We start from the raw sequence: 24,992 nt of genomic DNA, 5'->3' as shown, positions 1-24,992 counted from the left end.
AAGCTGAATGTTAGTGACATACTTTTTGGATTTTGATGAAAGCATGGGATGATCTTTGATGGGGCAAACCATTCAAGTTTTAGGATGAGGAATCATAGTAGGGTAGAGCTTAACGGCCTGTCGGATGATGCCCTTAAGGTCAAGTTGTTGAGGGCTGTAGTCTTCAGGGGTGTTCTCTACAGTTGTCTGGATCCTAACCATGGACATTTCTGTACACACTTGTGACGCTGTAGGAGAACAAGTCTCACTATCGCACCATGACCAAGACCCGCACCTACATGAAGGATGGAAAGGTCGTGACCTCTACTACCACCAAGGTTGTGGCCTCAGGTCAGGAGAACAAGGTCAAGGAGGAGCATGATAATCGGTAAGTTTGGCTCTTTTTTCTTTCTTTTTTTTTTTTTTTTTAGGGAATGTTGGGGAGGGAAGGGGGTTGGGGGCTGGGCCCTGTTGTTTTTTTGTAAAGTGGTTTGGTGTGTATTTGTGTGTGTGTGTGTGTGTGTGTGTGTGTGTGTGTGTGTGTGCATGCTTCATTGATATCCAGTACATACTTTCAGTCATGGTATACTGTTTTTTGTTTGTGTATGTGTGTGTGTGGTTGTGTTAGTTCTAGTTATTCCCCATGTTATTTCTCAGCTTCACTGTAAATTCCTTTTTTTTTGGGGGGGGGGGGGGGGGGGGGGCACTGAATGGACATCATTGAAATTCTGTTTGCCTGAATCTTATGGTTTTCACACACAAGAGTGTATGTGTGTGTGTGTGTGTGTGTGTATGTATTTATGTGTGTGTGTGTGTGTTTCAGTGCTGCATTTACACACACACACACAGACACACACCACACACACACGCAAACAAGCACACAGTCGCGCACACAGGTACATGTACACACACACATGCATACATGCACACACTCACACACACACAGGCACAGGTACACACAATATACCCGTGTCTGAACACACACGTTAACACAAACACATCCAAAAACACATGGAGTATGGAGCGCTACAGTGACAAGCATTGAAATTTTGCCAAGAGACAAAAGCGGGCTGTGAGCACCACCCAACCATCCTCGCAGTCCAGCTTTTCAGTGGTCTGGAGCAGCCGCCTTTAGTTGGTGACACCAGACACCGCTGTCCGCACAGAGAGAGAGAGAGAACTGTAATTACTGGCCTATCTTTTGCAAACTTTCCATCACTCACAAAGGGCCGTAATTTGCTCAAGCCTTTCTCCTGTTACTGAAGCCGCCGTTGCTGTTGTCTTTGTTGCCCTCCCCCTTCTCCTCCCTCCCCGTCTCTCTTCCAGACAGTGCAGGGGGTACATATTGATCGGGGGCTGGATTTTCTGCTGGCAGGGAGAAATTAGACTCTTGAACTCCGAGAGGTGGAGGCTAATGGTTTTGAGTTTAAACGTCTTTGGGGGAGGATCTGTACCACCTCCCTCCCCTCCCTTTTTCCTCTCCCCCTCTCCAGCCCCTGTGTACCACCTCCCTCCCCTCCCCTTTACCTCTCCCCCTCTCCAGCCCCTGTGTACCAACCCCCTTCCCTCCTATCTTGTTGTGGAAGCACTGCGTTACCTTGCTGGTTTGGTTGGGGACCTGATCAAGAGTTTGAGTTGCATCTTCTTCTTGTATGTGAGAGAGAGAGAGAGAGTGAGAGAGAGAGAGATATGAAGGATGGGTGTAAGGTATAAGTTATATCACTGTTATTGTTGTTGTTTTTTGTAGTTAAAAAAAAATTGTTATTGCTTTTTGTTTGTTTTGTAAATATTTGTGTTTGTTTATGAATATTTACAAAACTTTCCATGTGTGTTTCTAAATGTTGATATTCATTTGTAGAGATTCTTAGCTCTGCAAATAAAAACAACTGATGTTACGAATAAACATCCATAACTCCTCAACCAGGAGAGGTAGATCACTCACCTCAAAGTAGCCATCTTCAGTGACACTCACCACAAAGTAGTCATCTTCAGTGACACTCACCATAAAGTAGTCATCTTCAGTGACACTCACCACAAAGTAGTCATCTTCATTGACACTCACCACAAAGCAGTTCTCTTCAGTGACACTCACCATAAAGTAGTCATCTTCAGTGACACTCACCACAAAGTAGTCATCTTCAGTGACACTCACCACAAAGCAGTCCTCTTCAGTGACACTCACCACAAAGTAGTCATCTTCAGTGACACTCACCACAAAGCAGTCCTCTTCAGTGACACTCACCACAAAGTAGTCATCTTCAGTGACACTCACCACAAAGCAGTCCTCTTCAGTGACACTCATCATAAAGTAGTCATCTTCAGTGACACTCACCACAAAGTAGCCATCTTCATTGACACTCACCACAAAGCAGTTCTCTTCATTGACACTCATCACAAAGTAGTCCTCTTCAGTGACACTCACCATAAAGTAGTCCTCTTCAGTGACACTCACTATAAAGTAGTCCTCTTCAGTGACACTCACTATAAAGTAGTCATCTTCATTGACACTCACTATAAAGTAGTCATCTTCAGTGACACTCACTATAAAGTAGTCCTCTTCAGTGACACTCACCATAAAGTAGTCCTCTTCAGTGACACTCACCATAAAGTAGTCCTCTTCATTGACACTCACCACAAAGTAGCCATCTTCATTGACACTCACCACAAAGTAGCCATCTTCATTGACACTCATCACAAAGTAGCCATCTTCATTGACACTCACCACAAAGCAGTCCTCTTCATTGACACTCACCACAAAGTAGCCATCTTCATTGACACTCATCACAAAGTAGCCATCTTCATTGACACTCACCACAAAGCAGTCCTCTTCATTGACACTCACCTCAAAGTAGTCATCTTCATTGACACTCACTATAAAGTAGTCATCTTCATTGACACTCACTATAAAGTAGTCATCTTCATTGACACTCACTATAAAGTAGTCATCTTCATTGACACTCACTATAAAGTAGTCATCTTCATTGACACTCACTATAAAGTAGTCATCTTCAGTGACACTCACCATAAAGTAGTCATCTTCAGTGACACTCACCATAAAGTAGTCATCTTCAGTGACACTCACCATAAAGTAGTCATCTTCAGTGACACTCACCACAAAGTAGTCATCTTCAGTGACACTCATCATAAAGTAGTCATCTTCAGTGACACTCACCACAAAGTAGTCATCTTCAGTGACACTCATCATAAAGTTGTCATCTTCAGTGACACTCACCACAAAGCAGTCATCTTCAGTGACACTCATCATAAAGTAGTCATCTTCAGTGACACTCACCATAAAGTTGTCATCTTCAGTGACCACAAAGTAGTCATCTTCAGTGACACCACAAAGTAGTCCTCTTCAGTGACACTCACCATAAAGTAGTCATCTTCAGTGACCACAAAGTAGTCATCTTCAGTGACCACAAAGTAGTCATCTTCATTGACCACAAAGTAGTCATCTTCATGACACTCACCACAAAGCAGTCCAGCACTGCACACAGCTCAGAACTGGAGGGTGGTGAATTACACACACTGTTTTCTGAATAGCTGATTCGGCCAATGACTTTCCAGGATTAGAAGATCTAAACAGATATAGCAGACACAGACATCAGAGAAATGTTATGGAATGCGTGATTTCTTCATATTCATCAGTCACTCCCGCACACTGGCACTTGTATACAACACTCACACCCAGACATACACACACATGCACCAGCATGTACTCACATATGTACAAGCACATACCCAGTCTTAAAAAAAGAAAATGGGAAACAATAGGAGAATAGAAACCATACTTAAAAAGAACAAAAAATCAAGGTCTCACACAAACAAGCATGTACACATGCATACACCACACACACACACACACACACACACACACACACATAAAAAAAAATCAAGGTCTCACACAAACAAGCATGTACACATGCACACACCACACACACACACACACACACACACACAAACAAGCATGTACACATGCACACACCACACACACACACACACACACACTCACTCGAAACTGCAACACTAACGCTTTCACGCAGGCCTGTATTGGTGGGTGTGGTGGGTTTGGTCGGCCATGCAACTGTTGCAGGAACCTTTGTTATGAATCCCATTTTGCGTGGTTAATGTAATTTAGAGGGCGTCAGGTGGGGGGGCTGCATTCACTAAAAAAAAAAGGTGTGTCGGTTGTGGGAAGTGGGGGGGGGGGGGGGGAGGGGTAGAAATAAAGTCCAACCTGAAGGGGGTGGCCGTGGGAGGGAATAAAGCAGTATAGATTGTTCTTGCTGACAGAAGCCATCCTTTGTGTTTTTCTCATTCATTCTTTGCTCTCATTTCTTTCTTTCTTTCTCGTTTGCTTTTTGTCTATATAATCAGTTTCATTTTCATTAGCTTTTAACAGCCATGGATTAACAGGTGGATGATCTGGCTAAAGGGAAGTGGTGATGGTGGTGGGTTGGGGGTGGGGAAGTGGTGATGGTGGTGGGTTGGGGGTGGGGAAGTGGTGATGGTGGGTTGGGGGTGGGGAAGTGGTGATGGTGGTGGGTTGGGGGTGGGGAAGTGGTGATGGTGGTGGGTTGGGGGTGGTGGTGATGGTGGTGGGTTGGGGGTGGGGAAGTGGTGATGGTGGGTTGGGGGTGGGGAAGTGGTGATGGTGGGTTGGGGGTGGGGAAGTGGTGATGGTGGGTTGGGGGTGGGGAAGTGGTGATGGTGGGTTGGGGGTGGGGAAGTGGTGATGGTGGTGGGTTGGGGGTGGTGATGGTGGTGGGTTGGGGGTGGTGGTGATGGTGGTGGGTTGGGGGTGGGGAAGTGGTGATGGTGGGTTGGGGGTGGGGAAGTGGTGATGGTGGTGGGTTGGGGGTGGGGAAGTGGTGATGGTGGTGGGTTGGGGGTGGTGGTGATGGTGGTGGGTTGGGGGTGGGGAAGTGGTGATGGTGGGTTGGGGGTGGGGAAGTGGTGATGGTGGGTTGGGGGTGGGGAAGTGGTGATGGTGGGTTGGGGGTGGTGGTGGGTTGGGGGTTGGGAAGTGGTGATGGTGGTGGGTTGGGGGTGGGGAAGTGGTGATGGTGGGTTGGGGGTGGGGAAGTGGTGATGGTGGTGGGTTGGGGGTGGGGAAGTGGTGATGGTGGTGGGTTGGGGGTGGGGAAGTGGTGATGGTGGGTTGGGGGTGGGGAAGTGGTGATGGTGGTGGGTTGGGGGTGGGGAAGTGGTGATGGTGGTGGGTTGGGGGTGGGGAAGTGGTGATGGTGGTGGGTGGTGGCTGGCCGTCTTTTTCTTTTTTATTTATTCATTGCCGTCTTTTCCTTTTCTTTTCTTTTTATAATATTGCTATTTATTTATTTATTGCTGCATTTTTCTCCTTTTTTTTTTGTTCGTTTGTTTATTGCCATCTTTTTCTTTTTTATTATCATTGGGGGGGTTTTTGGGTTTTTTTTTGGGTTTTTTGTTTTGTTTTGACAGAGCTATTTTGTTGTTTCAGGATGTGAAACAGAAGTGAGTTAAGATTTACGTGTTGGCTGAGTCTGTCTGTCTGTCTTTCTCTCTCTGTCTCTCTTGCTCTCGCTGTCTTGCTTAAGGACAGATAGCAAAAATAGGCCATGTCTAAACTCTTTAACCTTCAATGAAAACGTCTTCGAGGTCTGAGTTATGTGTCTCCTTCAGTCTGTTGTTCTTTCTGTCTGTTTCTCTTACTCTTGCTCCCTCTCTCTTTCTTTGTCTGTCTCTCTCTTCTTCTTGCTCTCTCTTCTTGCTCTCTCTCTCTCTCTCGCCGCCCCCCCTCCCCTCCCCCTCCCCCTGTTCTCTCTATCTTTCTCTCCCTCCCTCTCCAGTCTCCAGCTCTCGCTTTTTCTCTCTGTCTCACTGTCATTGTGTCTTTCTTTCTCAATTTCTTTCTGTCTTTTTTTTTCTCTCACTCTCTCTCTTTCTCCCTCTTCTTTCCATCCCTCTCTCTCCCTCTCCATCTTTCTCTCCCCCCCTCCCTCTCTCTCTTACTCTCAAAATCAGTCATTATGTCCTCTGATCAATCCCATCCACATGAAGCTGTAACATGATCATCTCATGTGGCCATTAAACTTGGTGGGTTGCTGTGCGACACGCTTGTTAAGTCCCAAGGAGTCTGCTGGTTGATCTTGGCAACTGTGGACAAGGGGCGGCAACTGTGGACAAGGGACGGTCCCTGAGCATGTAGTGCATCGTCTGAATATGATATAGTGTGGACAGGAAAACCACTGGCAGAGACCCTTTGAGAGAGAGGCTGTGACACACAGTCAACAGGGTTGTAGGAATACGGTGATCTGTTCTTCTGTGAAGTGCCTAATGACTCTTCACTCAGTTAAGGGAGAAGAAGATGTAGCTTGGCTAATTTCATGAATCTGCATATAATGTGTATGTGGTTGAACAATAAAAGAAGAAACTGATAAATTGGGCCCTCTGTGGTTGGCTTATCAGGGATTAGTGAGCTAGATCTGTGGTGGTCTTGCTACTGTTTTGTAGAAATTTTATGTGGAAGGTATGTGTGTGGATATTTGTGTGGCTTTCTGTGTGTGTATGAGGGTGATGGTGGTGTGTGTGTGTGTGTGGGGGGGGGGGGGGGGAGCATACATGAGCTGCCATTGTTTTTTTGTGTGTGATATTTAGATGCAGAGTGGCTGATGATAGAATGTCATTTTGATACCCATTGCACATGCAGAATTCTTCTATTGAATCAATGGAGAGCTGAAGTATAAGCAACAACAATATATGAATGAACGGTTCGTGAGTAAAGTAACCCAGTGTACCACTACTGACACCACAGTACCAGGAGGCAGCAGCTCATACACTGAAACACATATTGGTGTGGGTGGGCACTCTGATAGTAACAAGAAATTTGGTGGGTTGTCATTGTGTGTTGTTGATTTTCTGTGTGTGTGTGTGTGTGTGTGTTTGTGTGTGAGTCATTCAGTGTGTGAATGTGTGTGTGTGTGTGTGTTTAATGGGGTTTTTTAAAGAAGGATTTTGAAAATACCTGAACCCTCTATATCCAGCAGTCAACCTGTGTGTATCAGTTTACCCACTCCAAGCCCCACTTACTCATTCATCTGGTCACTGGCCAGCCCACACACAATCTGCCACAGTGCAGGGAGGTGGGTGTGGGTGGGTTTCTTCGTTGTGGACAGTGTCTGTGCTTGGCTGGAACTGGTCACTCCTAAAATACTATCATTATTATTATTATTATTATCATTATTATAATCATTAATGTTGCTACATAGATATTATAAGCTGTTAGTGTGTTCATTTTTAGCTGTATTTTCTGGTTTATTTTATGTTGGACTGGGCTATTTATGTTGCCTGCTACCTGTGGTTTTTCTCTTTGCTTCGCTCTATTCTAAACGTCCAGTGCTGAGACCTGGTTGACATGTGGTAATTATGAAGGGAGCCCTGCTGAGATGGAGTGTTTACCCTTGGCCGTGAACATTATGTCATTATATTTCTCACTGCTTTTTTCTGGTTTTTGTTGGGGGAGTGTGTGGGTGGGTGGGGGGGGGGTATTTTTTTCATAGGCAGGATCACTTTTTAGCTCCACATTTACACCACTTTAGTTTTTATGTGGTGGTGAAAACATGTGTGTTCATAACGGAGAGAAAAGGGAGGAAGACTGAGAGGGGGTGGGGGGGGGGGGCGGCAGAAGTGGCAGAGACGGAGCAAAATGATAGGGAGAAAACGGAAAACGACGAATTCCATCTAATTGCAGTTTCAGATTTTCTACGGACAGCAGGAAATCTGCTGAGAGCTCAGTCAGATGATAGTGGTTGTGAAGAAGTAGGAAGGAAGGGGAGGGGCAGATCAGTGGAAGAGCTGACGGAAAAGGAAGAGGTGTTCCCTGCAGAGCAAACTGCATGAGAGGGGATCAGGTGATGGCAGCTTTTAGCTGGTCCTCCCATTCAGCGGCTGGCAGCAGTGGTGACAGTTCCATAAAGGAGCATGCACAAAGGAAATTATGGCATTGATGATGAATATGTGTGGCAGCGTGCATGAAGGATGAAGACACATGTTCCGCATGCATCAAGCAAATGCTGGCATTGATGTTGGCATATTCAGCATGCACCAAGGATGATAACATGTTATACTTGCACCAAATTTGATAACATATGGTAGGTAGCATGCACCAGGCAAATGCTGGCATTGACAGTAGCATATGTTTTTTTTTTTTTTTAGCATGCACCAAGGATGATGACATATATGTTAGATAGCATACATCAGGCTAAATGCTGTGGGTAAATTTAAAAAAAAAAAGGGGGGGGGGGTAGGCGTAAGGATGGTTAAAAGTGCCTGTGTCTAGGGTTCAGCACAGGAATGCTGGGCCCAATTCTCTGCTTCTGTCATTTTTACCTTCCCCATCCAAAGTCAGGAACCCATTCACACCTGGGTGGAGTGCAGGGAGTTGAGTGTCTTTCCCAAGGACACACACAACACCACGCCGAAACGGGCCTCAAACCCTGATCACTGGTGAACACAGGATCAGAAGTCCACCTCCTGACCCATTCTGCCACAGTGCCTCCGAGGATGGAGGAAAGGAGGAGGGAGGGCTTTGGGAGGGGGGGGGGGGGAAGCACAAAAAAAAAAAAATCCCCAAGCCTTCCAGCTGCTTGATTGATGGTGGTTCCGATGGAACGATTGGGCTGACAGCAGCCAACATGTTTTTGGCTTAGTTTCCATCAGGGTCTAACCACCAGGGATGGCTGTTTGAGGGTGGGGGCTGGGGGTGGGGTGGGTGTGACATGCAGTGCTTCATCTTCTCTGTTTGCTGCTGAAGGTTCACATCCTGTGACAGTGAAGTCGATTCCGTTGGAGATGGTGGTGACAGTGTGATTTACGTGATGTGATGAGTATGTCTCGCGCAAGAGAGAGGGAGGATGAGAAAAAAAACAACCTGTTGAAGGTTTGGCATTGGCCTGAAATTGTTTGAGTTACTTTAATTTAAAGACTTGTTCTCTCACTGTCTTTCTGCCTCTCTTTACTTTCTTTTTTCTGTGACTCTCTGACTTTGAGTCTTTCTCTCTCTCTCTCTTTATCTCTCTCTCTCTCTCACTCTCTCTCCCCTACAGGTTTAAGTTAGTACGTATTTTACATTTTGTTGTCACTGCATGATCACCATATTGTGTACTATTGACCTCTTTCTAGGGGCCGGAGGCCTAGAGATTAAAGTTTTGTTCTTGTTCTTGTTCTCTCTCTCTCTCTCTCTCTCTCTCTCTCTCTCTCTCAATAGTATGTGACAGTCATTTGTTCTGAGAGGCTAAGGCCTTCAGGAAGATGTGGTGGATATAATGTTTTCAGTAATTTGAAAACAACAACAACAACAACTTTAAAAGTTCCAGATGTTTGTTTATATCATGGTATATGGGGGAGACACATGCCGGTCTTGGTTTTCCATGTCTCCCCCCCTGCCCCCATACACAGCCACACAAGGGTTCATCTATCACAGTCGGCACCAGCAGACCACTGGGAACTATCAGTGTTAGGTTCACCAGGAGGCCACACACCAGAGGAGACCCTGGACTGCTGCTGAGTCACTTAGTGGCAGTGATTTTTTACATTTCTTTTGTGAGTACTAATGCCTAGTGAAGTTAAAGGTCCCATGGCTTTTTCTGTCCATTGGGGCAATGAATTCACAGTCATTGTGTCTTGGGATGGACATCAGAGGTGGGGCCCAGTCCTGTCTGTCAGCCATTTCAACCTTCCCTGGCCTGAGTCAGGTACCCATTGACACCTGTGTGGAGTGAGGAAAAGCAGAGTACAGTGCCTTTCCTGTGAGCACAACACCATGCCGAAACGGGGTCTCCAACCCTGATCGCTGGCAAACATTGGATCAGGTGTCCAACACCTGACTCGGCCATTGTGCCACCACAAATAAATGTATAATGCCATGAGACATTGGTGAACAAAGTGCAAGAGTCGGTCTGCATGCATGCAAAGCTCCAAGAAGTGCGGGACGCAGGGGACAGCACGGTGCACACAAATGGTGCTCTGGCTGTGAGCGGAGTGGACGCACTGACTGTTGGGGAGCTGACAGCAGGGAACACTGTTTTGGGGGGCAGATCGGACATGCCATCCCCCCAGCTTTACATGTTAGCCCTGTGATCAATACAGGGGTGTTGTGGTTTGGATTAGGCCGCTACCTCTATCTTCCTATCGCCCTCCCTCTCTTCCTGTGCTCTTTCCCTTTCTCTCCCTCTCTGTCTCTAACTCTGTCTCTGTCTGTCTGCCTCTGTATGTCAGTCTGCCTGTCTCTCTCTCTCCCTCTCTTTCTCTGTCTCTTGTTTATCTGGTTGTCTGTCTGCCGCCCGCTCTCTCTCTCTCTCTCTCTCTCTCTCTCTCTCACACACACACACACACACACACACACACACACACAGAGTTTCAGTTCAGTTTCAGTAGCTCAAGGAGGCGTCACTGCGTTCGGACAAATCCATATACGCTACACCACATCTGCCAAACAGATGCCTGACCAGCAGCGTAACCCAACGCGCTTAGTCAGGCCTTGAGAAAAAAAAAATATATGTATAGATAAGCTTACATAAATAAATAATAATTATGATATAAAAAAGGTAGTAGTAATGAAAATAATGATAAAATAATAATGATAATAAATAAATAATTAAATAAATAAGAGAACAATGATGATAAATAAGCAAATAAATACAAAACATGAAGACACACATTCACACGTACACCCACACATGCATAACAGATATGCCCCAAAAACGCAGTTTCACAGATATGAAAGCACAGTCAAATACATATAAACGTACATGAGCTCCAACACACACACACACACACACACACACACACACACACACACACACACACACACACACACACACACACACAGTCTGTTTGACTGTCAGTCTCTCTCTGTCATCCTTTACAGACTGTCTCTCTCTATCATCCTTAGTCTTTTCCTGGTCTTTTTCTCTCTCTCTCTCTCATTCGTTTTCTCTTTCCTTCCACTCTGTCCATCTGTCTCTGTCACTTTCCCTCATGCCCCTTTTCTCTTTCTTTCTTTCTCTTAATGTCCTTCTCTTCTTCCTCTTGATCTTGTTCTGTTTTTCCTTGCCTTTTTTGTGTCCAGGCATGGTGAAAAGAAGCTCTATAGCCTAATGCTTTTGCCCTCAGCTGGACTTCTGCCTTTCTTTGTGTCCCAAACCCTGTCTCTCAGTGCAACATGCATAGGTACACAACATGTATGTCTGTTGTCTCCTCTGTCACAAATTCCACCTTCGTGTTGTATGTTAGTCATCCACATCTTCTTCTTTTTTTTTCCTGCTCCGTCATCTGTACCATTTCATTGGCATCACTTAAAAGTTAAATGCTGCTCATCCTGACTTCCCCATACATAGTCACACCCAGGTGTTGTCTCAGCACCGACAGTGTGCAGGGAGCTATAGATCATATTGATTTTAGGTCGCCGGGATGCCATACACCAGAAGAGATCCTGCACTTGTGCCAAGTCACTTTGGTGGTGTTCAGTAGTGCTTGTTCCTCTTCTGTTGTTGTTTTGGTCAAGAAAAGATGGGTAAGTGTGCAAGCATGAACACACACACACACACACACACACACACACACACACACACACACACACACACATACATCCTATACCACACCTGCTACACACTCCACATGTGAGTGCTCACATGTTTGCTTTTATGTTTATGCTGACTCAACTACACACACAGACACACACATGCACACACACGCACACATGCATTCAAGCATGCACACCCACACACATGTGCACACATGCATTCATCATTAATGCTGCTTCATGATTCCACACACTTCCCCTGTAACAACATGGAAAATTGTGCGTGCATGTGTGTTGAGTAATTAGATTAAAAGGGAAGGCTGGTTCACAATGGGGAGAGAGAAGAGGGAAAACGAGCTTTTTTTGCCAAGATTAAATCAATACATTTCTTCCTCTTTGTGCGGGGGTGGGCGAGTGTCTGTGTTTTTGTCTTTGGTCAAGATATTTTTCTCCCCCCCCCCCCCTTGAAGCATAATGTTCAGTATTCAGTTATATTGTTACTCTGTCAGTCTGTTGTCAATGCAGTGGACATTTTCTTGCTGGACTTAGTGTTGGAGCAAAACTTTGTTACTCAGTCAGTGTGCAGTCTGTCATCTTTTTAATGGACATTTTCATGCTGGACTTAGTGTTCAAGCAAATTTCTTTGTGTGATGGAGATCGAAATGTTCTTTTTTCTCTCTCACTCTTGCTATGGTTCTTTCTCTACCTCCTACCTCATATGCTTGTGCAAGTGCATGCGTGTGTGTGTGTGTGTGTGTTTGTGTGTGTGTGTGCATGTGCGTGCGTGTGCGCGCGCGTTCGTGCGTGCGTGCGTGTGTTTGCCAGCAATGAAGAGGAGGAGAAGTCACAAAACAGAAGTAAAAAATTTTTAAAAGAAGGAAAGAAAGAAAGTTATGGAATGTTGGGACACATGATCTGAGAGCAAGCACACGGCGTCTCTCTGTCATTGATTTTATTCTGACCTTGCGGCCACAGTGGCCTTCTGAGAATGACAATCAGCAACACACATCATTTTGTTTGTTAGGGGGGTTGGTGGTTGCCTTTTTTCTTCTTGTTTCTTTTTGAATGCTGGTTTTGGGTGGGTGAGTGGGTTGGGGGCAGATGCCAGTTTGGGAAATGTTGAGTGTTAGGTGACTGTTTTACAGTGTCAGCAATTTTTGTGAGTGCAAAGGATATTTTATGTAAGTGTGAAGTGTGTGTATGTGTGTCCGTACACATATTCTCGTGTGTGTGTGTGTGTGTGTGTGTGTGTGTGTGATGGGATGGGATGGGACAAAAAAAAAAAAAAAGGCCCCAGAAAAATTAATCAGCAAAAAATCTTTTCTTTCATTGAAAGGATCCAGCCCCTTCAGCTTTCTCTTGGCTGTTTTGAAATGTCCTTCAGGATTGGGTGGTCAAGCGCCCAGCATGGTCCTGGTGTTATTTTCAGTTGTGTCAATACAGCATTCTAACTCCAGTGCTGTGGAAACCAAACAAGAACCTGAGCAGAACACAGTTAGTGTTGTTGGTTTAGATATGTGTATGCAGGGGCTAACCCTTTGGCTGTACTATGTACTGTACTTTGGTAAATGAGTGATTGGCATGGGCACAATATACATATATATACTGGAACCATGAGTCAGTTTGGTGGTGGCATCATCATCTTAATATGTATCTCCATCAAATTTTGACATTTGTTGCATCGAACCACAGCAGTATGTGTTGTAGAAAATCTAATTATCAAAAAACAAAACAAAAAAAAAGCAAAAAAAACAAACAGAAGAAGATGATAGAGGAAGACAGCTGCAGTGGAAAAGATGATTAACTCATACCCCACAACTACTTGCTGCCACAACTCAGGACAGCACTACATAAGACCAGTGATAATTGTACCTCACATCTACTTGCTGCCACAACTCAGGACAGCACTACATAAGACCAGTGATAATTGTACCCCACAACTACTTGCTGCCACAACTCAGGACAGCACTACATAAGACCAGTGATAATTGTACCCCACAACTACTTGCTGCCACAACTCAGGACAGCACTACATAAGACCAGTGATAATTGTACCCCACAACTACTTGCTGCCACAACTCAGGACAGCACTACATAAGACCAGTGATAATTGTACCCCACATCTACTTGCTGCCACAACTCAGGACAGCACTACATAAGACCGGTGATAATTGTACCTCACAACTACTTGCTGCCACAACTCAGGACAGCACTACATAAGACTGGTGATAATTGTACCCCACAACTACTTCCTGCCACAACTCAGGACAGCACTACATAAGACCAGTGATAATTGTACCCCACATCTACTTGCTGCCACAACTCAGGACAGCACTACATAAGACCGGTGATAATTGTACCTCACAACTACTTGCTGCCACAACTCAGGACAGCACTACATAAGACCAGTGATAATTGTACCCCACAACTACTTCCTACCACAACTCAGGACAGCACTACATAAGACCAGTGATAATTGTACCCCACAACTATTGCCTGCCACAACTCAGGACAGCACTATGTAAGACCAGTGATAATTGTACCCCACAACTACTTCCTGCCACAACTCAGGACAGCACTACATAAGACCAGTGATAATTGTACCCCACAACTACTTCCTACCACAACTCAGGACAGCACTACATAAGACCAGTGATAATTGTACCTCACAACTACTTGCCTGCTACAACTCAGGACAGCACTAAGTAAGACCAGTGATAATTGTACCTCACAACTACTTGCCTGCCACAACTCAGGACAGCACTACATAAGACCAGTGATAATTGTACCTCACAACTACTTGCCTGCCACAACTCAGGACAGCACTACATAAGACCAGTGATAATTGTACCTCACAACTACTTCCTACCACAACTCAGGACAGCACTACATAAGACCAGTGATAATTGTACCCTCACAACTACTTGCTGTCACAACTCAGGACAGCACTACATAAGACCAGTGATAATTGTACCCCACAACTACTTCCTGCCACAACTCAGGACAGCACTACATAAGACCGGTGATAATTGTACCTCACAACTACTTCCTGCCACAACTCAGGACAGCACTACATAAGACCAGTGATAATTGTACCCCACATCTACTTGCTGCCACAACTCAGGACAGCACTACATAAGACCAGTGATAATTGTACCCCACAACTACTTGCCTGCTACAACTCAGGACAGCACTACATAAGACCAGTGATAATTGTACCTCACAACTACTTGCCTGCTACAACTCAGGACAGCACTACATAAGACCAGTGATAATTGTACCTCACAACTACTTGCTGCCACAACTCAGGACAGCACTACATAAGACCAGTGATAATTGTACCCCACAACTACTTCCTGCCACAACTCAGGACAGCACTACATAAGACCAGTGATAATTGTACCCCACAACTACTTGCCTGCCACAACTCAGGACAGCACTATGTAAGACCAGTGATAATTGTACCCCACAACTACTTCCTGCCACAACTCAGGACAGCACTACATAAGACCAGTGATAATTGTACCCCACAATTACTTCCTACCACAACTCAGGACAGCACTATGTAAGACCAGTAATAATTGTACCCCACAACTACTTCCTACCACAACTCAGGACAGCACTATGTAAGACCAGTGATAATTGTACCCCACAACTACTTCCTACCACAACTCAGGACAGCACTACATAAGACCAGTGATAATTGTACCTCACAACTACTTGCTGCCACAACTCAGGACAGCACTACATAAGACCAGTGATAATTGTACCTCACAACTACTTGCTGCCACAACTCAGGACAGCACTACATAAGACCAGTGATAATTGTACCTCACAACTACTTGCCTGCCACAACTCAGGACAGCACTACATAAGACCAGTGATAATTGTACCTCACAACTACTTGCTGCCACAACTCAGGACAGCACTACATAAGACTGGTGATAATTGTACCCCACAACTACTTCCTACCACAACTCAGGACAGCACTACATAAGACTGGTGATAATTGTACCTCACAACTACTTGCTGCCACAACTCAGGACAGCACTACATAAGACTGGTGATAATTGTACCCCACAACTACTTGCTGCCACAACTCAGGACAGCACTACATAAGACTGGTGATAATTGTACCCCACAACTACTTCCTGCCACAACTCAGGACAGCACTACATAAGACCAGTGATAATTGGGTGCTTCACTGAAACAGCAAAGATATATGGAGAATTGTTGATTTTACCAGTCGAACAAAGCTTAGACTTCACACTTCTGGAATCCATAAACAGTTCAGTCTTGAGCATCAAGTGTACCAAGCAAGAATAAACTTAACAAGAATTGTGTGTTGGTGCGAAAATACCCATATCTGGTCCACAGGTAAGTAATCATGGTAAGAGTTAATTTATACCGGGAGCAGAAAGAGTTAAAATGACCACAGAGATGCCTGACTGAGCATGAAAAATTAACCAGTATTTTTGCTCATGCTGTTACAATAACCCCAAAAGGCCAGGCAGCAGTGTTACGTTGTGGCTGGGTTTGATGCTGATACTATTACAATAACCCCAAAAGGTCAGGCAGCAGTGTTTCGTTGTGGCTGGGTTTGATGCTGATACTATTACAATAACCCCAAAAGGCCAGACAGCAGTGTTACGTTGTGGCTGGGTTTGATGCTGATACTATTACAATAACCCCAAAAGGCCAGACATAGTGTTTCGTTGTGGCTGGGTTTGATGCTGATACTATTACAATAACCCCAAAAGGCCAGGCAGCAGTGTTTCGTTGTGGCTGGGTTTGATGCTGATACTATTACAATAACCCCAAAAGGCCAGACATAGTGTTTCGTTGTGGCTGGGTTTGATGCTGATACTATTACAATAACCCCAAAAGGTCAGGCATAGTGTTTCGTTGTGGCTGGGTTTGATGCTGATACTATTACAATAACCCCAAAAGGCCAGACATAGTGTTTCGTTGTGGCTGGGTTTGATGCTGATACTATTACAATAACCCCAAAAGGCCAGACATCAATGTTTCGTTGTGGCTGGGTTTGATGCTGATACTATTACAATAACCCCAAAAGGCCAGACATAGTGTTTCGTTGTGGCTGGGTTTGATGCTGATACTATTACAATAACCCCAAAAGGCCAGACATAGTGTTTCGTTGTGGCTGGGTTTGATGCTGATACTATTACAATAACCCCAAAAGGCCAGGCAGCAGTGTTTCGTTGTGGCTGGGTTTGATGCTGATACTATTACAATAACCCCAAAAGGCCAGACAGCAGTGTTTCGTTGTGGCTGGGTTTGATGCTGATACTATTACAATAACCCCAAAAGGCCAGACATAGTGTTTCGTTGTGGCTGGGTTTGATGCTGATACTATTACAATAACCCTTAAAGGCCAGACAGCAGTGTTACGTTGTGGCTGGGTTTGATGCTGATACTATTACAATAACCCCAAAAGGCCAGACATAGTGTTTCGTTGTGGCTGGGTTTGATGCTGATACTATTACAATAACCCCAAAAGGCCAGGCAGCAGTGTTTCGTTGTGGCTGGGTTTGATGCTGATACTATTACAATAACCCCAAAAGGCCAGACAGCAGTGTTTCGTTGTGGCTGGGTTTGATGCTGATACTATTACAATAACCCTTAAAGGCCAGACAGCAGTGTTACGTTGTGGCTGGGTTTGATGCTGATACTATTACAATAACCCCAAAAGGCCAGACATCAATGTTTCGTTGTGGCTGGGTTTGATGCTGATACTATTACAATAACCCCAAAAGGCCAGACATAGTGTTTCGTTGTGGCTGGGTTTGATGCTGATACTATTACAATAACCCCAAAAGGCCAGACATAGTGTTTCGTTGTGGCTGGGTTTGATGCTGATACTATTACAATAACCCCAAAAGGCCAGACATAGTGTTTCGTTGTGGCTGGGTTTGATGCTGATACTATTACAATAACCCCAAAAGGCCAGACATCAATGTTTCGTTGTGGCTGGGTTTGATGCTGATACTATTACAATAACCCCAAAAGGCCAGGCAGCAGTGTTTCGTTGTGGCTGGTGGGAGGCAGGGAGAGCGGCAGTAGCAGGCAGGATGCTACAGGTAAGCAGCAGGAACAGTGTCTTGTTTGCCACCTGGCAGGCAGCCAGATCAATGCTGGTGTCACAGCCGATTTGTACCCCAGTCAGTTTTTACCCCCAGGGTCAAATCTGGAATGGTCCCCTAGGGTAAACTTTAGCTGGTCAAGACTGACCCCCTCCCTTGTTAGATTTTTACTCCCCCCCCCCCGCCCCCCAGCTCCCCCCCCATCCCCCCAATCCCCCTCCGCCCCCCCTTTTAAATTGATAGGAAAGTTATTTTAGGATAGCTTGAAATGACCCCTGGGGGTAAACTTGGCCCAGTCAGAATCAGTAGAGTATCAAAGTCCCCCGTGCTAGCTTCCTTCAAGTGATAATGGAGGTGGGGAAGGGGGGAGTTGTCAGTATGTACCCCAGTATGACCCCCCTTCCTTTTCCAACAGTTTGATTAAACCCATATAAAGGGGTTAATTTCCAACTAAGTAGAGGGGGGGGGGGGGGGGCAGGGGGGGGGGGTTGATCATAGCTAGCCACAAATGACTCTGGGTTTCATTCGAGGCCAGCCCAGAATGTCCTGGGGTGGAAAGCCAGCAGGGGGGTGGTTGGAAGCTGTAACACCAGGGGGTAGGCACCAACCTTGGCTGCACGTGCTGCACTGTGACCGCCGCTGCCTGCTGGTGTGGCCGGCCGTTCAGTCACTGCCGTTGTCGTTGTCATCACTGGTGCCATCACGACAGGCTTGTGCAACAGTGTCTCAGGTGCTGCTCCAGCCGGCTTGGCCTGCCACTGGAATGATTTGTGTTGAACAGTTTGGATTTTTTTTTCTTCTTTTTTCTTCTCAGTTGAACACGTGAAAGTGGTGGTAAATTAGTAAAAGATCAAGTATGGAGCAGAAGTGGTGGCTGTGTTTTTTTTATGTGGGAGTGATCTGTAATGTGTGATTTCATCCCCCCCCCCCCCCCCACCCCCATGACCCATCTTCCCCATTTGGAATTAAGAAACAATGTGTTTCTGTTCATTTTTTGTCCCTTTCTTTCCTGCTTTCTTTCTTTACTGTCTTTAGAGTTATCTTGCTGCTGCAACACTTCATGGGCATGTCACTGATGAACGCTTGTCATTTAAAAAAAAGAAGAAAATTTGTTTTTTAATTTTTTATTTGCTGTTCCCCAAAGCATACACTTTCAGTTGTTGAGGAATATGAAGGGCTGTGTATGCCAGGTATGTTGAGACGTGAACAGACAGCTGTGTTCCACAGGCAGCTACATTGCAACAGTGGACAAGGCCACGCGCACACACACACACACACACACACACACACACACACACACCCCCCAATGGTCTTCATCAGTTTTCTGTAAGCACACCTTCAGTTGGGTGGAGGGGGGGAGGTACAGGGGGAGGGGTGGCAAAGGGGGGGGGGGTAGGGGTGGCACATATGCTGGTTGCTCAGATTAGAGGGGAGCAACTTGTGCAGCTTTTTCAGATGGCTGATTTGTGTTGTTCAGTTTGCTCAGACTGTTAGTATTGATTATCTGCCTCAGGCTGTGCCTTGTTTTGTGTGTGTTGTTATGATCAATTTCAACCAGAGAGGGCAGACAGATGAATGGTTCATCTCTTCTGATTTCCCTTCACAAAATGGACATGTTTTCCCCTCTTGCTTCCTGACAAGTATCATTAAGTATTGGGAGAAAGGGTAGCAGGGAGAGATGGTTCTTACCCCATTGACTGTTTTATGTGTGGGGGGGTAACTGTTGTGCTCAGCGTGTGATATGGACTTCATGCTGGACTGGGTTGTGGGCTAAATGGAATGACTAAATGGTATACTGTTTCTCTGCCACAACCTGGGCTGTAGGCTAAATGAATGACTAACTGCTATACTGTTTTGTGGCTGTAGGCTAAATGAATGACTAACTGCTATACTGTTTTGTGGCTGTAGGCTAAATGAATGACTAACTGCTATACTGTTTCTCTGCCACAACCTGGGCTGTAGGCTAAATGAATGACTAACTGCTATACTATTTCTCTGCCATAATCTGGGCTGAAGGCTAAATGAATGACTAACTGCTATACTATTTCTCTGCCATAATCTGGGCTGTAGGCAAAATGAATGACTAACTGCTGTTTCTCTGCCACAATCTCAAGGGTTGACTAGCAAGTTGGGTTCATGCGTAGATCAAGCATCTGCTCCTTTTCATCCTTCGTTTTTTTTTCTTTTTTTTATAATTTGCTTTTCACAAACCTTGGGTGGGCTCTCAAAGCCTGACTAGAGCATTTTAAAGAAACATGGTGTAGCATGTATGGATCAGTCTGCACGCTTTGACATCTCCTTGAAACTGAAAGTGTTGACATAGCATTCTTCCTTCCTTCATTGTGTGTCCACCCACCCATCCCCAGTTCAAATCCAAGAGTGCTTTACAGTGACGAATGCTGCAAGCGTTGTCATATGTACACACCATCCAGCAACAGTGGGTAGAACAGAGAAGGCAGTTTTGTGCTGTGCCAGTTTGCATACAGACCAGACTGCCCTCTTGTGTAACACCCTCTGGGAAGCTGGTTGCCTCTGCATCAATACGCATATATCAACACTGTAGCTGACTCTGCAAATCTGCATCACAGGCTGCATTGGTCGATAACGTGATGATATTCATTGGGGTAAAACCAGGAAGAGAAATCAGTGCACCTTCCATCTGCCCAAAGGCCCCTCCCTCCCTTGCCTACACCCCCACTTACCCTGTCTCCCCACCCCGTGTTTTTAAAGCCAGGAAGAGAAAGTAACCCACACCCACACCCACACCTTGCCCACAGCCCCATCTCTCCCCACCCTGCTAAAACCAGGAAGAGAAAGTAACCCACAGCCACCCCATCCCATAGTTACCTCCCCTCCCCTGCCCCCCCCCCCCCCCCCCCCCATGCCCAGTTTCACAAGCCCAGTGATGCCCCTGTAACCAGTGGAATCAGCCTGGGGCCTGTTGTCCCTGCTGCTGATGCTGCTAGTTCCAGAGCTGTGATAATCATGCCTTGATCTCCAGTGGGATTCCTGCAGTGGGGTTTGGGAGTGGGGTGGTGGTGTCTGTCAGCTGTGGTGTGTGAGCCGGTCAGCTGTCAGCAGGCTTCTTGGGACAGCAGTGTGTGATTGTGTGTGTCTGTCAGTGTCAGTGTGTGTGGCAAGTCAGCTCAAGATTAAATTTCATGATGGTAAATTGAATAAGCAACAATTGCTTTTTTACACCCAGCCATCAGTGAAAAAAAAAAGAGAAAAAATATAGGGGAGATAGAGAGAAAAACAAGCAGATGAAAAGCAATGACAACAACAAAATGCATATATACATACAAGAATATTGTGATAAAGAAATACACAATTGCGTTTCTATTTCACACACACACACACACACACACACACACACACACACACACACACACACACACACACTTGAACACAAATGCTTGGACACAATTACACCATGCCCATCCCACCCACATATACATATTACCTCATATAGTACAAAATCCTGTGTGTGTGTGTGTGTGTGTGAGGGATGGGGGGAGGGAGAAAAGAGAGATTTCAGATTGTTCCAAGTTAGGTGTCAAAGTGTGCAGACTGATCCATGTACACCACACCACATTTGCTTTAAAATTTAAAAAAAGATTTAAAGGGGTGGATACCTGACCTATTCACAAACCTAACATACTAGCCAGGCCTTTAGAGAGAGAGAGAGATGGAGTGAGACACAGAGAAGGACAGAGACATTAAGATATGCGGAACAATTACCAGACATGAAAACAGTAGGGTTGGATGGGGAGTGAGAAATAAATAACATGGATGGGTTTCATCATTTTGTTATGCTTCTTGCCCACATGACAGACTGATTGAAAATAATTGCATGCATGGATTCACACACATGTGCATGCATGTCCAGTCGCTTCCGCACCCAAGTGCATGGGCGCACGTGCATGCAAACACACACACACACACACACACACACACATTTGTTAATTGATAGAATTAGGGATTGCTGGATGTCAACTAATACTTGCTCATTTGTTCACTCACCCACTCTCTCCCTCTGTCTCTCCCTCCCCCTCCCTCCCCCTCCCCCCTTTCTTTCTCTCCCTGTCTCTCCCCTCTATCTCTATCTCTCTTTCTCCCTCCTACTTTGTCTTCCTCCTTCCCCCCCCCCCCCCCCCCTGTGAGGTCAGCTGTTTCAAAGTCCTTCCTTTAATCCTTGGGCTGGGACATTGCACAAACACTGGGACTCCTGGATCATCCCCCTCCACTCCTGTCCTGTGTGCACAGCAAAGAATGGGGGGTGGAGGAGGAGGGTGTGGGGGTGATAGTCGAGGATTGATGGGATGTTGTGTAAGTGCTGCGTCTTCTCCAGTGTCTCCTCCCTCGCTGTCTGTGGACGGAGGCAGGCAGAGCTTCACCTTGTGTGCAGAAATAGCTGGTGCGCTTTTTGTCTGAACAAATTGTCCTTAGCTGGCTTCTCACTCCCTGCACAGTCGTAGCTGTTTCTCTGATGTTGGATCTGCACACGATCACTTCACTTTGTCGGTGTTGGTGAAGAAGATCGTATGTCTGTGATCTGCTGTGTTCAGTTTTTTTGTCATTATGTAGGATTTCTCTTGTGAAATTTCAGCAGTTTATTAAGAAATGAGCCTATTGCCTGGTCATGAGGTCATTACCTAGTTTTGAAGGTACATGATTTTTTTTATGACATATTTTTGCCATTCTCTATTTTTTATTTAAAATGTAGGATCTTAGTCATTTCATGGTCATCAGCTGTTGACTGAATCAGTAAGGAACCACACAAAGAAACTGAAAGATCCTTTGAATCAACCAGAAACTGTAAAAATCCTTTGAATCAGAAAGGAAGTGACATCAGAAACTGAAAAATCCATCAGAAGAATAAACAGGAAGTGACATCAGAAACTGAGAAAATATTTTGACTGAATCAATGAGGAACCAACCTGGGAAACCAAAAAAACCTTTGATTGAATCAAACAAGGAAGTAACTTCAGAAACTGAAGAAAATCCATTTGAATCAAAAAGGAAACATCAGAAACTGAAAAATCCATCAACAGAGTCAACAGGAACTGACACCAGAAACTGAAAAATCTGTCAACAGAGTCAACAGGAACTGACACCAGAAACTGAAAAATCTGTCAACAGAGTCAACAGGAACTGACACCAGAAACTGAAAAATCCGTCAACAGGAGTCAACAGGAACTGACACCAGAAACTGAAAAATCCATCAACAGAGTCAATAGGAACTGACACCAGAAACTGAAAAAAATCCTTTGAACAAATCAATAAGGAACCAACCTCAGAAACAAAAAAAAAAGAGTCCTTTGACTGAATCAGGGAGGAAGCAGGATCAGAAACTGGGGGGGAAGAGATGACTCACTGAATAAGGAAACATTATCAGAAACTGAAAAATCCTTTCACTGAATAAGGAACCAGCATCAGAAACTGAAAAATCCTTTCACTGAATGACAAGGAACCAACATCAGAAACTGAAAAATCCTTTCATTGAATGATAAGGAACCAACACCAGACACTGAAAAATCCTCACTGAACAGATGTGAGGGTGGCAGCATGCCTGAGCTAGAGTACTTCGTAACGATCCTCTGTCATTAAGTGACAGGCGTGTTTTCTGTGGTGCTCTGGTTACTGATATTCCCCCCGACAGCCACCCCCCTCTGCCCTGGAGCCTGGAGGACAGGCAGTAGCATGGGGCCAGTGACCATGGGCAGTCTGTCTTGTCCTCACCCACCCGGCACCCTCTGCCCTCGGCCGGACCTCAGCTGTGACTGGAGCAACAACAACGACGCTGGCTCCCCCTGGATCAGTGAGAACATGGAGGACAGTGATGACAGCCCTCCCTCCTCCTCTTCTTTGGAAACCTTCACCCCCACCTTCACCATTGCATCCTCCTCTTCCGCATTCTCCACAATCACCACCACCCTTTCCGAGGCCAGTGCTTCCTCGATGGTTAGCGGGGTGGACCCCTCTGGTGTCTGCCACTGCTGTGTCGGGGAGTGCAGCTCTTGGGTGGAGTCGTCGTCCTTGTCCTGGGCATCCTCCTTTTCTTCCTCTTCAGTCAGCACCCTGTCCAGCTCTGCAGGGTGCTCAGCAACCTTGGCAACCCCATTGCCTTCCCCCATGACCTTGACCTTGACCTGCTCACCTTCAGGGTTCTCTTCCAGTGGTGGCAGCCCTGACAGCAGCACCAACAGCAACGCTGTTTCCAGCAGTAACCTTAGCAGCAACAACAATACTGGTTCTGGCTGTAACCCTAGCAGCAACAGCACCGTTTCCAGTGGTAACCATAGCAACAACAACAACAACATGGCTTTTGCCTTGGTGCTGGCCACAGCCACCCAGCTGTGGAAGGACAACCCGGAGCGCGACCTGTTCAACACGTTCTCTGTGTCGGAGCGCGACCTGACCAGCGCCATCACCCACCTGGAGACACAGCTGGGGGCCCACCTGTCTCCACCGGAGGAGGAGGGTGGGGGTGGGGGGCAGACTCTGGCACCGCCCCCCCCGCCCTGTGTGGATGAGGAGCTGCCGTTCCGCATCAAGTTCATCCTGGACAGTTACTGTCACATTTTCTGGCTGCGGTGAGTGTGTGTCTGTGTCGTGTCTGTGTTGTGTCCAACCTCCTGACAGGGGGCGGGGACACCTGGGGCCTGTGTTTGGAAATGTCAAGGTGTTGCTTTGATGGTAATGATAATAGTGATAATAGTAATGATGTCATCATCATCATCATCATCATCAAGATTATTATCATCAAAATCATAAGATTGATAGCTGTCTGAAATGCGCTCTACCTCCGGTCTGTGTGAAGTTGTTGCTTTGATGAGCTTTTCACTTTTATACTTATGATAATGATGGTGATAATAATCATCATCATCATCATCATCATAAAAATCATAAGACTGATATCTATTTGAAATGTACTCTACAACCGTTCTGTGTGAGGTCGATGCTTTGGTGTGCTTTTTGCTTTGATAATGATAATAATAGTAGTAGTAATAATGAAAAAAAGCAGTGAAAATAATAACTGTAGTAATAATGATATTCAGTTATGGGTATTTATAATTTGCTCTCTACCTCCTCAGCAAATGAGCTGGGAGTGCTAACAATTAATAACAGCAACATAAATAAGGGAAAATGGTTACAAGAATTAACAACACAGAGCACTGTGATTAAAGACTTACATGTATTGGTGAGAGTTACACAGTGTGGTGATTGTTACACTGGTTTTACTCTGTCGTTGTGGTGTTTTTGTATGGGTTCTTTAACTTTCTCAGTCTCTTTCTTCTTACTCTTGGTTTCATCGGAGATCCTTTTTTCATTCTTTCTTTCTA

At 45.5% G+C, this 24,992-nt stretch overlaps 1 protein-coding gene across 7 annotated transcripts in view; it reads left to right on the top strand.

The window, feature by feature from the left end:
- Positions 1-24,992, top strand: part of LOC143293384 (serine/threonine-protein kinase 10-like) — a 70,412-nt gene that overhangs the window by 27,196 nt on the left and 18,224 nt on the right. For all 7 annotated transcript variants that reach the window (XM_076604199.1, XM_076604198.1, XM_076604201.1 and 4 more), the window contains one exon: positions 234-367. In XM_076604199.1, coding sequence (XP_076460314.1) covers positions 234-367 — 134 coding nt within the window. The remainder of the gene's footprint in view (positions 1-233; positions 368-24,992) is intronic.

The sequence above is a fragment of the Babylonia areolata genome, chromosome 19 (assembly GCF_041734735.1).
Source record: "Babylonia areolata isolate BAREFJ2019XMU chromosome 19, ASM4173473v1, whole genome shotgun sequence".
In the NCBI taxonomy this organism is placed as follows: domain Eukaryota; kingdom Metazoa; phylum Mollusca; class Gastropoda; order Neogastropoda; family Buccinidae; genus Babylonia; species Babylonia areolata.
This window is presented reverse-complemented; position numbering and strand designations above follow the sequence as displayed.